Raw genomic sequence first — 15,133 nt, forward strand, 5'->3', positions numbered from 1 at the left:
ATCTTTAGCTGGAATATAATGGTTAGACACATCTCCGCAGAGTGCCTTGTCACACTTCCGTCAGGAAGCACATGCTTCTGCAGTGCTCTGAACATTTATTTTTTAGTCATGCTTCCCACTGGTACATAGAGTTCAGCACCTGGAAACTCAGGTCTGATTTGTGCAATAATTGTTAGAAATAAAGGATTCTTTCTAAAAAAGTGTTTGGAAATCTCTCTTGAGTGACAACAGCAGAATATCATCTGCAAATTCCCCCACAGTAAGCTATTCTAAAAGTTAAAGGAATTCTGTCTAATGGTCTAATTCTGCACAGGGGCTCCTGATTGCCTACGTAGGCTTTCAATCCCATCAAAATAAAAGAACACACTTATTCTAGAGCTATGGTTACCAGAACTTTCAGAGCATAGGGCCAAGACTTTCTAGATCTTTACTCTATAAATCAAGATATGCCCAAAAAAGAGACTGACTCCAAGATAGAAATTAAATGTTCTCTTTGAAAAGATTGCAGGAAAAAACCGTTTCAAGCTGGTGTTTTTGGTTCTCTTACAGGGACATAACTCTCACAAACTAAATATATTCTTGTATGGATTTATATTGTAGGTGTTTAGTAATTAACTTTATGTAGGTAGAGTTCTTTTCAGATGCTTGTTTAAATATGGCAACTTTAGATTCCTCCCCTCCATGATAAACATTTTTTAAGACAATGTCAGTTGTGCCCAAGTCAGAACTACAGCATTAGGTCCTTTCTTTCAGAGAGGTGTTATGGCTTGATCCACCTGTTGAAACTTCTGGCAATATTCCAAGTGACCCTGATGGTGCTGGATTAATCCTCTAGTCTAGTACAATTATTAAGCCCCAATGAGTTAATCACTTAAAAGGACTGTATGGAGTGGTTGTGATACCATAGAAACAAGAAACAAGCACAAAATGTTTTAGGCTGACAAAGGGTTACTTGGGAGTTAGGGGAATAACCTAGAGCCAATATGAATAAAAGATGAAGTGGTGGGAAGGGATTTACAATTATGGTTCTGTAATATTTTCCACTTTCCTCTTCACTTTAGCTAGTCTCCTTTCACCTATTATTATCAACTCTGCGTTTTTACACTTTGAGAGCTTCTTACTATTTGCTAATAAACTTTTTCTTATTCCTTCATTAATGTGAGCTTGGGTATGTTAGAAATTTCAGCAACTCGAATCTTGCCACATGTCAGCAGTAATGCTTGAACAATTACTGATTTCAATCTTTCTACTGTCTTGGGTTTTTTTGTTTTGCTTTGTTTTCCAGGAATGTTTTGGAAAAGCCCAAGAGAAGGATAATTGCTAACTTCAGCAGGAACCGTAAACTATTTAAGGGCAACCAGTTTTAATGACAATGAACTAGATGTTTTGTAAACTCCTGGCCAGAGATCAGTGTTGTTCAAAGAGTTTTATGAAAAAATGTTCCTACTGAAATTTAGTGCTTTAACAAAAATAGACATCAGTTCTTAGAATGACAGCCATGTCTGTTATGTGCAGATCTGAGCAAGGTACTATGAAAGAAATAATGATTTTATCTAGGTTTTTATATTGTGCTTGTCACTCTATTATCTGAGCACCTTATAATTTCAACCAGAAGTCACAAACAGGAAATTTTATTTATTAGAAACTATCAAATTATATTGCTTTTACAGAGGTGCTGATACAGCAGAAAGATTGGTATGAAGGACACATGAGCAAAGATAAGGGAGTTAGAAGAGCTGGGTTCTTTTCTTGGTTCTGACAAAACTTCAGCCAAATCGCCTACTGAATCAGTTTACCTAACTATAAAATGGGTATATAAGCTCTGTCACAGGGGTGCCTTGAAGATTACTTACTGGTTGTAATGTACTTTTAGATCAGTGGACGAATGGCATTATAGAAATGCACAGTATTGAGTAAAGTCCTTGTCCAGGTCTTCCATAACCTTTGAATAACTATGAAAGAACTCGATTGTTTTCTTAGGTACTTGTGACTAAATTAGAAAAAAAAAGTCATATCCATTTAGGAAAAACTTGGTAAAACCTTCACTAATATAAGGGTTTTCCAATATTAAACATGAAGCATGAGTGAGGTATCGATTTTGAGTGATGGAAGTTCAATAGAGCCTCCAGTGGAGAAAGACTTTTACAGCATAATCCCTCTAGTCCCAACTATACAGTCTTAAAATTATTTTACAACTTCTGTACTAAAGGGCTGTGTCTAGACTGGCCAGTTTTTCCAGAAAATCAGCCGCTTTTCCAGAAAAACTTGCCAGCTGTCTACACTGGCCGCTTGAATTTCCGCAAAAGCACTGACGATCTCATGTAAGATTGTCAGTGTTTTTGCGGAAATACTATGCTGCTCCCATTCGGGCAAAAGTCCTTTTGCGCAAAAGGGCCAGTGTAGACAGCTCAGATTTGTTTTCCGCAAAAAAGCCCGATCGCAAAAATGGCAATTGGGGCTTTTTTGCGGAAAAGCGCATCTAGATTGGCATGGGCGCTTTTCTGCAAAAAGTGCTTTTGTGGAAAAGCGTCTGTGCCAATCTAGACGCTCTGTTCCGAAAATGCTTTTAACGGAAAACTTTTCCGTTAAAAGCATTTCTGGAAAATCATGCCAGTCTAGACATAGCCAAGGAGTAACTGGTTTATCACACATTTCACATGAAGTGCTCTGATACTATGTTATATCTGTTCTTGGCAGCAGAGGAGCCAGTATCTTAAGACACCTATGTGGAGTGAGGTGGTAGCCTTAGTCCATTTCCTAATGCATGCTGCCACATAAAACATCCCCATTGCTGGCATGAGCTGGGATTTTTGTTGCCAGAGAGCAGACACACCAAAGACTGAGTTATCTTCTAACTTATGTAGGTTAGGGTTGAGGCATCTCAATGGAGTCTTGTCCTTGGAGAAGTGAGAGGCAGTTTGCAGGGCTACTCTGGTGCTTTGCCTTGTTAATGTGTTAGAATGCCATAAACTCAAGTAAGATTTGAGAACAAGACTCCAAAACAAATAGAATTTTACAAGTACTAAAAAGCGTGCAGTCATGGCTGCATAAAGGACATGTCCATCAGTTTCAGGAAAAGAGGTGACCCATGTAAGAATATCTATACTTGGGTTGTTACTCTTTACTTTTCAGAAAATTGTCCAAATTACTATGCAAGTTTTTCTGACAGCACTCCAGATGGCAGTCTCCCTTTGAAGCATAACACCCTGGACCAAGACTGGCATATGGAAAAGATGGTAACTTACGTTGGTCCCAATAGAGAGGTTTTCACAATGAGTGAATCTAGGAGGACTCAGAGCAATTTCTGGATAGTTTGATAACTTGTGTCGATTGCATGATTTCAATATTTGGGTAAAGCAAGAAATATTCAATGTTTCTGTGTGATGTATCTTCCTACTCTTTTGAATGCAATGTTAATTGTTAATATGTGAAGTTTTGGGTTTTATTTTCAGACAAAAATACAAAATAAATTAATGTTCTTATAAGGAATATCCATAAATGCAGTAGTTTCAGCTTAATTGCAATGCAAAAACTTGTGACTGCTGCTCTGGCTTAACTGAAACATTTTATTACTATGTCTTCACCTTAGCTCAAGGAAAGTTTTTCTGCTGCTCTGCTACCTTCTCACTCTCAGATAAAAACATCAGCATTATTCAGTGCGGGGCTTCACCAGTTAGGTAAATAAATCCATATTTATTAGCACCTAATAAAAGTGACCTGTTTTTTTCAGAGATGCTGCTGCTCAGCCCTCAGTGCTTTAGGACAGAGCCTCTGAAAATCGGGCCATTGATGTAGGCACTAAAATGTGTGGGCTTTTTTGTGCCTACCTTTAGGCAACCACACTTGAAAATTTTGGCCATTGTGCCTTTGAATGGTCATTTTATGTAGTCATTGTGTTCTGGTTATAATGTCTCCCCCAGCCTATTTATTCTCCACACCCATACACCTAGCATAAGGCACAAAACCCAGAGAAGTTCAGGAGAAGACAGGGCCAGCCCATTTGACTAAGTGGCTGGTGGAGAGTATGTGGTGGTAGCACTTGGCATAGAGATGCTTGGCTCTTCCTACCAGCCCATACTTTTTGTATTTTGTTCTTCTCTTAGGAGAGGAGCACTTTACCATTTACTTTGAAGCAGATGCTGGAGACACAACTGGATGTGTACATTAAACTGTTTCAGAGATTTTTATCAGAACTGACCTCATGTGGAGCAGGGGTTGTTCTCAAGCTGGGAGGATTGGGCTGAGGAAGACTCAGGAATGTGTTTGTACTGAGGAGGCTGGTTGAAAATATAAATGTCTGAAACATATGGGCTACGTCTACACTGGCATGAATTTCCGAAAATGCTTTTAACGGAAAAGTTTTCCGTTAAAAGCATTTTTGGAAAAGCCCATCTAGATTGGCAGGATGGTTTTCCGCAAAAGCACTTTTTGCAGAAAAGCGTCCGTGGCCAATCTAGACGCGGTTTTCCGCAAAAAAGCCCCGATCGCCATTTTCGTGATCGGGGCTTTTTTGCGGAAAACAGTACTATGCTGTCTACACTGGCCCTTTTGGGCAAAAGTCTTTTGGAAAAAGACTTTTGCCTGAACGGGAGCAGCATAGTTTTTACGGAAAAGCACTGATGATTTTACATGAGATCGTCAGTGCTTTTCTGGAAATTCAAGTGGCCAGTGTAGACAGCTGGCAAGTTTTTCTGGAAAAGCTGCTGATTTTCTGGAAAAACTTGCCAGTCTAGACACAGCCATGGAGAAGGTCCTTAGGCCTACTCTATACTAAGCCAGGAAGGTTGGCTTAAGGTATGCAACTCCAGCTATGCAAAATGCGTAGCTGGAGTCAGCTTATCTTAAGCGTCCTAGTGGTATCCACACATTGGGAGCAAATGCTCCTGTAGGCTTCCCTTACTCCTGGCAAAAAGAGGCATACCCAGCACTGGCAGGGACTATCCCCAGTGTTCAGTTTACTGGTTTATATTAGATCCCATAAATCACCAGAAGATTGACCACCAGAGTGTGGATCTTGGGATAAGTACAGATGTGCCTTATGAGAATAGCCACACTGGGACAGACCAAAGGTCCATCTAGCCCAGTGTCCTGTCCTCTTTCAGTGGCCAATCCCAGATGCCCCAGAGGGAATGAACAGAACAAGAATCAAGTGACCCATCTGCTGTGGCAATCAGAGACAGGGACGATAGTGACATCCCTGCCCATCCTGGCTAAGAGCCATTGATTGACCTGCCTCCATGAATGTATCTAGTTCCTCTTTGGCCTGTCAGGGTCCCTAAGGCTGAGAGAGTTAAACTATTTTGTCTCTGCCTGGAAGAGGCAGGGGCGGGCTAATGCGCTGGTGGCTAGGCTCCAGCAAGCGGGACCTGGGCCAGCAAGCTCGGCCGGGGCTGGCTCCGCGGGTTCGGCCCAGCCAGGCTGAGCTCAGGGTTCCTGCCCGCTGAGCTGCGGGCGGGGGAGCGCTGCACGGGCGTGGCCATCCCTCCCCCGGGCCGGGCCCCGCCCCGCTCCGGGCGCCCTGTCTCAGTCCCGCTCCCCGCGGCGTGGGCAGAGCGATGCCAGTCACGGGGCTGGCTCCTCTCAGCTGCTGCGGCGCCTCCGCGGGAGAGACTGGCAGCGGTGCGGGCGCGCGGTGCTTCCCGCCGCAGGTAGGGGCTCTGGGCGCTGCACCGGCCGCCCGGGGCTTAACATGGGCAGCGGGTGGCCGGGACGAGCCTGCTACGCTTCGGGTGCAGGGACCATGGCCGGGTCTGGGAGCAGCTCCCAGCCTAGGGGAGCCGCGTCCCGCCGGTGCGCACCGCCCGGCTTGGGCTCTGGTGGGCGGGTGTGAGCTGGCCGGCTCCGCGCCGCTACACTGGCCATGCCCGCCGCATTTTCCCAGGCAGAGGGACTCAGCGCCCGCGAGCCGCTGGTTCCCTTCCCCGGCCGCCTGCTTCAGCCCGTGGGACAGATCCTGCCTTCAGCGGACCCTAAGCAGCCTCCTCCGTTTCTATGAGAGTGGAGCTGTCGAGAGAACTTGGCTCCGGAATTGTTCGTACACGCTTCTACAGAGCTTTACTTCGCCTTAGTAATGCGCACTCACTTATTCTGAGCCCTCTTGACATTTTTTCATATGAAAATATTTCCTATATTGTAATGCAAACAATTAATCATTCGGACTTTCTTTTGTATTCCCAGAGTTAAGGTTGTTTGTGCCGCAGTTAAAAATGTAACACACTTCATTTCTCCAACACCTTTTTTTCTAACCCCAATTAGCCTTTCCAACACCTCCTACTTTATTTTTGGCAAAACAAAGCAAAACCAAAACACTTGTCTTTTATACATATGCTGCTGTGCTCTCAAGTACAGAAAATGCTTAAAGCAATAGAACCTGCAGAAAAATGTGTGAATGCAGCTATTTGTGGTTAAAATATTTTAACAGTACAGCCCGAAAAAGATCATCTGGAAATTTAGTGTTTCTCAGCCAAACTAGTTCAAACTTTTGCTGACTAACAAATCTCAATATCTAAAACATTTGTATCAGTCTTTGTTATGATATGAAGCATGGACCTTCTATGAACATGTGTTGTGAGAAATGATCTGTTTAGTCACTGATAAGCTTCAATAACCTTGCTAGCTGAACACTTATAACCAGACTCGATGCAAATGCAAAACAAAATCTTATCTTTAGTTGGACTCTTGTTTTTATTGAGCAACATCTCTAGTTTAAATCAATGGAGTATGGGGAGTATGAATAGAGTATGGGGAGATATGTGTTCAATTTCCAGCTCTGTGAGAGACTTCTTATGAAACTTTGGGCAAATCATTTGGGCCTTGATCCTCAAAAGTAGCTCCTACTTCCATATTTAAATCAATGGAAATTAGGAGCCTAAATACCTTTGAAGATCTTGCTCTGAGCATCTGTACTTCAATTCTCCATCTGTGAAACTGACATACTTTGGTGATGAGAACCATAGAAGTAACTAGATGTTAACACACAATCATGTTAATTAACATATGCTCACATGATATTATAGACATATTGCCTGTCTACAACTAGTGCCAATTCTGGGTTTTTGTTTCCCTCTTTCTCCAGAATCTCAGACTGCCCACTTATAGAGTCACAGGGAAGGTTATTAAGCACCAGATTTGATCTGATTGTTTTTTCTTATCCATTTGCAAAATTCACATAGACTGCGTCTAGACTGGCGTGATTTTGCGGAAATACTTTTAACGGAGAAGTTTTTCCATTAAAAGTATTTCCGCAAAAGCACGTCTAGATTGGCACGGATGCTTTTGCGCAAAAAGTGATTTTGCGCAAAAGCATCCGTGGCCAGTCTAGACGTGATTTTGCGCAAGAAAGCCCCGATTGCCATTTTAGCCATCAGGGCTTTTTTGCGCAAAACAGTTCTTCCCTGTCTACACTGGCCCTCTTGCGCATGTATTCTTGCGCAAGAGGGCTTTTTCCCGAGCGGGAGCGTGAAAGTATTTGCGCAAGAAGCACTGATTTTGTACATTACAAAGTCAGTGCTCTTGCACAAATTCAAGCGGCCAGTGTAGACAGCTGGCAAGTTTTTGTGCAAAAGCAGGCGCTTTTGCTCAAAATCTTGCCAGTCTAGACGCACCCATAGTGTTTTGTTTATAGTATACATGATGTGTATAGTGGTACAAGGGCTCTATTGGCATAGATTTGGGCTTAGTTATGGAGTTGTCCAGAAAGAATGCTCATAAGAATTACATGCTCTCATATGTATTGTTTGTTTTTAAAAGTGAGCATCAAATCTTTTTAAGTTCAACATTAATTTTATTGATACTAGTTCTTCCTATTCTTTTGCCAACATTTTTTATCATTTCTTTATGCTACCCATCTCTTTGCTTTACCAATCTGTTGTCTCTAGCTTTATACTTGTATACCAAACTATTTGGGGTGGATACCATCTGTTTTGTTATGTCCCCAGAACAGTGGGGTGGTAATCCAGGTCTTGTGTCCCTAGGCACTGCTGTAGTACATATAGTTAATATCAATTTGAATATTCTTACTTACCATGTACAGCTTTTGAATGAAAGGGAAAAAAGAATATAACAGTTTTTGAGGTTTCTAAAATATTGAAAATACTCTTTTGTATAGGTTCAAAATCACCAAAAATTCATATATAAAATGAAATCACTAGAAAGCCTAGATAACATGGATTCATAGTTTGAGTAGTAACTGTGACCCATCTTGTCTGACCTCCTGTATAACACAAGCCATAGAACTTACCTGAAATATTTCCTGCAGTATATTTGTTTTAAAAAAAATCAGTCTTGATTTTAATCCATTTTCTAATTCTCTCTACATGTTTCTAAAGCTTGTGGTTTGTTATTGTTCAGACTCAACCAGATTCTCAGTTGGTACAAATCAGTGTAGCTCAATTCAGAAAAGCATTGCTATAGAGTAGAGTCAAGGAAGAATTAAACACCACAGAAAAGATTTTAAACGGGAAAGAAAAGAAAGTCATAAGGATATGAGATTGGATGCTTAAATTCAGTTTCTCATGCTACCAAGCACAATTGAGTATATTTAATTCTTGACATTTATTATTTATTCTTGCTTAAAAGTTCTCTCAAATCTCCTGATATTTAGTAAACTCATCATTCATCCGTCTTAGCAGACTTTCAACAGAAATCTCATCCATATAAATGCTCTCTAAACTAGTTCTAGGGGTCCCAAGACTGAAGGTTGCTGGCCACTTGTTGTGAGGTGCTGAGCACACTAGCCATGCTGATGTCAATAAGATCTCAGCTCAGCACTTGGCGAGACTGGGCCTCAAATGTTGGCTGAAGCAGATTTTACCATCTCTGCAGTAATATTTTTCCTATACATAGCATTTCTAGTGCCATCAACGTCTTTTAAATTAAGACTTACAATTTGAATAAAACCACATCTAATAACAACGCAAAATTGTCTTGCTCCTATTATGACCAACATAGATCAGCTTTTCTTAAAATATGCCATCTAAACTACTCTGTTAATAATGAATTGGGAGGCTTTATTAGAAGCACTGAAATTTCCAGCAGGTATTAACCTTTAGGAAATCAGCTAATGCTAAAAGGAGTTAAAGAAATACTGGAGAAAATGATTAATCGTCTTTTCTGAAATACAGATAATACATATAAGTAGAACTAAAAGATATAATATTCTTTTCACTGTTTATGCTGTTTGCTTGCTTTTTTCCATTCTTTTCATTTTGGATAATATAAAGGAATTAGTTTAATACTTGTGCAGATATTACGTTTCTGGATCATTTCTCTCTCGAGTTCTCAAGCACTAGTAAAATGCTTCAATGTCTAGGTTGCAAATCCTGCTAAAGAATGTTTATTAATGAACAAACATGAAGGACCCTGTTTTTCACTAGAACTTTAAAAAAAATCCTGGCAACATTTCTGTAGGTGTTAAGTTTTGTAATTTATTTTTCTCAACTTTTTTCTTTTTGGTCTTACAGCTCCATTGTAAAAACTGGCCAGTTTCTTGATGAGCTGGTAGGGGGCACTAATGTGTGGATGCCAGAACTACTGTGGAGGAGACGCCCAATCATGAGTCTTGAGAGGAGCCAGTCCAGACTTGATTCTCTTCACTTGCCTGTCTATGGAACCCCTCTCATCCTCCAGCACTTCTCTCCTCTCCTGCTGCTGCTTGGTCCCACCCAGCTCCCGAAGCCAAGAGTTCCTGAGAACAGGGAGGCATTGGCATATTGTTAGCATTGCATCTGAGCAGAGAAGCCAGGAAGGAAGTGGCTGATGGCTCAGGTAAGAAGCATGGATCTCTGTGTCTATTGCCGGGGAGGCAGAGGTGTCCAGAGCTTCTCAGGGTGGGTAGAAGAAAGTAAGAGAAGATTGGGGATCTGAGTGTGAGGAGGAGGGGAAAGCACTTTCTGTTGGGAAAAGTGCAGGAGTCTCCAAACCTATAGTGGGCCATAATTGTGAGAGTGGAAAGATGTTGCTTAAAGCCAAGTTTATTTTATAACCTTATTGAACTAAATCCTTAAATAGCATTTATTAAGTATCTGGTTAATTATCGAAGGTCCTTTCTTAAAGGAAGTGTGTAGTGTATAGTCTGCCTTATAGGGGTACTTACATTGCTTTAAAAAGGGAATATTTGCATCTACCAGTCATCTCTCATCTTAAAATTAGATTGCAAACTCTTTTGGGCATGAACTCATTCTTTGTTATGTTTGAACACTGTCTCGCATACTGGGGTAGACTAGAAGGCACATAATAATTGCCTTGCATGGATAATACTGCCTTTTGGGAGGGTCTTATCTTCTGAACTTATTGTTTTTGCTGCTATCATAGTGCATCTCTATTGATTTTTTTTTTTTTTACTACAAAGATCGTGAAGATTTACTTGATGCACTTTAAAACAAAATTGTGGTTACTCTAGTCTACACAAGTGGAATAAAATTTAAAAAATGTATTTTAGAACGAACTTTCAAAAATGGCATCTATAATTGTGGTCACAACCAACTGCAGGTGAAAATGTCAAAATTTAAACTTCAAAATATCTGTTATCACCAATGAAATAGAAGGGGAAAATGTCATAGCACCTTCCCCAATGATCAATAGCAAGGATGTGCAAATAATCACTGTTAGATCTACAATTTTATTAAATATATTGATAAATTTGAACTAAAGCGCAGTTTGAGAATCAGTGGCAGATTTGTATTGATTCATTTTATGCTAATGAAGAATCTCTGAAACACAAACAACAAAACAGTTAACTGAAAGTTAAGTTATTAATGGTTTTATATATGCAAACCCTGGAATAAATTGTCTAAATAGGTTGTGGAATCTCCATCATTAGAGACTTCAAGAGCAGGTTAGACGAACAGCTGTCTGGAATAGTCTTGGTAATACTTACTGCTGCTGTGATTGCACTAGATGCCAAGGTCAGAATCCATGTTGTAGTCTCAATTTTAGCCAATCTCTACTTTGTAAACAATATTGCTTTAGCACATCCAGGACCTTCAATGTAATGCCATAGGATTGCTATCCAGGCCTTAACAGATGGGTGGGGAAGTGAGTATGACACATGAGGGGGCACATGCCCCAAATGCCATGGATGGGAGGGGCCAGCCAGAAGCCAGCGGAGGGGGGAGGACTAGCAGGGCTGGGGGTGCCAGCACGAGCATGGAGAGTTTGATCCCCCCGCCTGCGCACTTGCTGGCAGTGGTGGGGGAAGCAGAGCAAGGCAGCCCCACTTCTGCTCACCTGGCGTGCCACTCAGGGGGATGGGACAGAATTGCCCCTGTGTAAATCACACCTACTGGGTGTGGTTCACTGTCCCATGCAGTGGCACTTACAGCGAGCAAGAATGAGTTTCCCCTGTAGCCCTAGCTGAGAGTCAAATGCCTTTTAGCTCAAGTGGTACAGGCTCGTGCATTAAGCTCCAGAGGTCCCAGGTTTGGTTCCACCTGTTGGCGTTACACATGTCCTCTGTGTTGGGAAGCAGAGTGATGTGGGCAGGGGAGCAAAATGAGCTGGGGCCACTTTGCTCTGCTTCTCTCCCCAGTGCTGGTGTGAGGGGGATCAGACCCCTGCTGCTGGTGCCAGACCCCCAGCACTGTTAGTTCCCCAGGCTGCCCCAGTTGTGGAAAGAGGCAGGATGGGCGCAAAGACAGGGAGGGGTGGAGCCTGGGCTGGAGCACTTCCCTGGGTGGGGGGGGGGGGGCTCACATGACCCATGACTCCTCAGGTTCCTTCTCACCAATAGCCTCTGGTTGGAAGGGTAAAGCGATAAGATAATTTCATTGTTCTGATACAGGAACTGCTTTGCATATATGTAGCTGATTGCAAGGTGGCTAGGAGAGGAAATGGAGACGCAGGTGAAAGTGGGCTGGTATGGGATGGGTACAGTGTACTGGTAAGAACTGGCCACCAGTACTGGCCAGTATATGGCCATTATTAAAGCTGTGGCAGCACTTTAATGTTGCTGCCTCCCTTTGCTCCCCCTGTCAATGGCTCTGCTGTAGGGTTCAGCAGTGCTGCCTATGGGAGGTGGGGGAGGGAGCAAAAGGGGCAGTTGCCCCAGAGCCTGAAGATTTAAAAGGGCCTGGGGCTCCCAGCCCCTTCAAATCACCACTGGAGCATGGGGCTTCTGGACTGCAGAAATCTGCCCCAATCCTTCTGCCCCTTCCGGCGGCACAAAGCTGCCCTCTCACTTTACCAAGGACACTGATGCACTGGCAAGTCCTGGCATTTACTTTCACCCCTAACTGGATATATTGTTTAATACTATTAATGCATTATTACTATTGTCAAAAGTTTTCCAACTAATGTTCAGGTTTTTTCTTTTATGAAGCAAATTTAACAGGGTTGTAATTTTTTTACGTTTTAATTTTCAGGTGTTCTTGAAAACAGTGCCTGTGTTTTGGGAGTGGAAAAGGACATGAGGAATAAAAGGACCTATGAGCCCAATGATCAGAATGAAACAGATGTTGAAAGATTTTTCAAATCTATTGTTAGTTGTGCTTTGTGATTACGGTGAGTATTGTAACTCTAAAAGGAGTACTGTGGATATATATCTGAAGTCATTTAAAATATTAAGGGGTAGTGGTATTAATAGATGATCTGATGCATTGGGAGCATACACAGAATCTTTCCCCGGAGTACCCAGAATATAGTCTTGGACTTATGAAAAGGCTGTAATTGTGTCAGAACATAAAGAAGACTCTCTCCATCTGTAGATTGGTTCAGAAAAAGAAACAGAATAACCTGAACCAGGTTCATACACAGGAATTTCTCTGGCATGGGGTACTTTTTCTTTGTAAACGTGCAAGCAACTTTTTTTAAATATAAAGGAGTTCAAAATAGTCATGCAATGAGTTAGCATAAGAAAGTTAATGAAAAATTTGAGTGGAAACTGATTGGTAAAATGATTTTATTATAACATACTAAAAATGTACACAGTAATAAGGTCTTGTAGAAATTACCTTCTGGAACAGGGCTGGGCAAGATGCAGACTAGCAGCTGGATCCAGCCCACCTAACGCTTCGATTTGACCTGAGAACTGCATCTGGCAGCTTTCTATTTATATGCTGGTGCCCATATCACTGAATTTCTAGGCGGTGGCTCAGGCAGCAGGATCCTGTTTAAATGGCTCACAGCTCTCAGTAGCAGTGCTACCCTGGCAGGGGCTAGAGCTGAGTCTTTTAAATAGCCACAGCAATCCTGGGCAGCAGACAGGCAATGCAGTAGCAGTGGGGCTGGGAGCCACAAGCTCTTTGCTATGTTTTAATTCAAAGCCTCTAGCCCCAGACAACTCTGAGGGGGGGCTAGTCCTCAGCCCTGCCCCTTTTACCCCAGGCCCCTCCTCTTCCTGGGGTGGAGCCAGTCTGTGACCATGTACCAAAATTCATTAATTGGCCCCCCTGCAAAAACTATTTCCCACTATTGGTTCTGGGATCTTGCTGTAATGAAAAACAATACAGCCACTTCCTGACTTAGAAACACACTGACTTATGACCATCTGTACTTACGACCAACCTCCCATTAACCCCATTATAATAATTTTGAGTTTTTTGAACAGCGTGGGCAGCGCGTTTAAGGGTATTTCCACATAACAGAAATGGTACTAAACGTAAAAGATAAGACTTAGCAGCTAAATTGGAGAACTGCTCTTCAAGCTTTTTAGTGATATGAGCCAAGAACAGAGCTGCCATATTTCCTCTGTAGTATTCCTCTGGAGTAGTTGCTGTGGCATTTTGCCAGTGAACCTGTCTACCAACTATTCAAGGCATAGAAGGCTCCACATTGACAGCATGGGCTGACCATACTGCATACTGATAGATTCTGCCAAATTCCTCATTTATATTTTCTGATATAATGCTAGAAGGTTTTTTTAACCTCAGCTATCTCCTTGTATGTGCTGACAATATCTATTGTTTTGCTTTTGCAATTTGACTGAAATACCTGACAAATGAGGTACAATTTTAAAAATGAATGTGGTGCTAAAGTCAAATCATGCAAGACATGCAAGCAAGCTGTTGGCCTCTGCTTTGCCATTCGACATTCTGGTAAACTTCTCCACATTGGTCTCAATTAATTCTATGAGCAATTAATTCCAAGGCTGTAATAATAAACAGGTATGCTTGGTAGAAGTATTGATATGCAATATGTTTTACTGACCACCTTGTCCTGCACAAATGTATCAATACCTTGCGACCCTGTGACTTCGGTAATTCTTTGCTGATGATGGACAAAAGCAGACTTTAATGCTTCGGACTGCTCAGGAAAAACAAGCAGCAAGACTTCAGCTTGACCATAGTGATTCATACAGTTGTCAAACCATAGGAATGAACAATTAGAAAGTTGAGACCATGTGAACTGCAGTGTACATATACTGCTTCCAGTGATAGTTCTCTTAAGCGACGCTGTACTCTGACATTATCACTTGACATGTTTGCTGCACCATTGTAGCCCTGTCTTCTTATTTTTGATACATCCAGTCCTAGTTCATTTACAGTTCTGATAATACTATTGGTGGTGTATTCACTAGTAATTATTTCCAAAGACAAAAAGGCCAAGAAGTCTTCTAGAATATTCTTATTTTTGTCCACAAAATGAACACACAATGCCAGCTCTTCTTTGTTATGACTAGATACTTTATCAGCCATGATATTGAAGAAAGATGCAGCCTTTATCTCTTCAGCTAGTTTTTGGCAAATAATATCATGATCAATTATGTCCATTCATTCTAAATTCTTGGTGATGTATATTTGGCATTGTGGTTATTCAAACAAATGCTGAATATATGATCATGCAGAATAGGGTCTTTTCTGGGTATCATTTGCAGTACTGCTAAGAAGTTGCCACAGTTGCCTGCGACATCCTCATCTGAGGTTTCTGAAAGTTTTATATGATCTCCATGTAATGCTATACATCGTTTTCCATAGAAAAGGATGGCTTCAGACACAGACTTGATAATGTGGCTGTTTTGAGGGGGGGGTTGTTTGTTTGTTTTATATGATCAATTCATAATAGTTATGGATGCTTTTTTTCTGGCTCCATTACAGACTGTTTTAGGTGTTCTGCAGAAATCATAGAAATGTTATTGTATTTTGTTTGCTAATGATCTTTAGCCTCCTCATCAATTTTGTGCCATTTGATAAAGGGACTA

The 15,133-nt window shown here is 41.6% G+C and overlaps 1 protein-coding gene across 3 annotated transcripts in view; it reads left to right on the top strand.

The window, feature by feature from the left end:
• The first annotated feature begins 4,598 nt into the window (after positions 1–4,598).
• The window catches only part of THSD1 (thrombospondin type 1 domain containing 1), a 36,723-nt gene continuing 26,188 nt past the window's right edge, over positions 4,599–15,133 (top strand). For 2 of the 3 annotated variants that reach the window (XM_075919104.2, XM_075919103.2), the window contains exons 1-3: positions 4,599–5,648; positions 9,462–9,765; positions 12,360–12,498. Coding sequence is in view for 2 of the 3 variants with exons in the window: in XM_075919103.2 (XP_075775218.2) it covers positions 12,423–12,498 (76 nt within the window). In the remaining variant the exon portion in view is untranslated. The remainder of the gene's footprint in view (positions 5,649–9,461; positions 9,766–12,359; positions 12,499–15,133) is intronic. The other variant, XM_075919102.2, reaches the window with a different exon arrangement.

Source organism: Pelodiscus sinensis, chromosome 1 (genome assembly GCF_052426305.1).
Source record: "Pelodiscus sinensis isolate ZL-2025 chromosome 1, ASM5242630v1, whole genome shotgun sequence".
NCBI classification, from domain to species: domain Eukaryota; kingdom Metazoa; phylum Chordata; order Testudines; family Trionychidae; genus Pelodiscus; species Pelodiscus sinensis.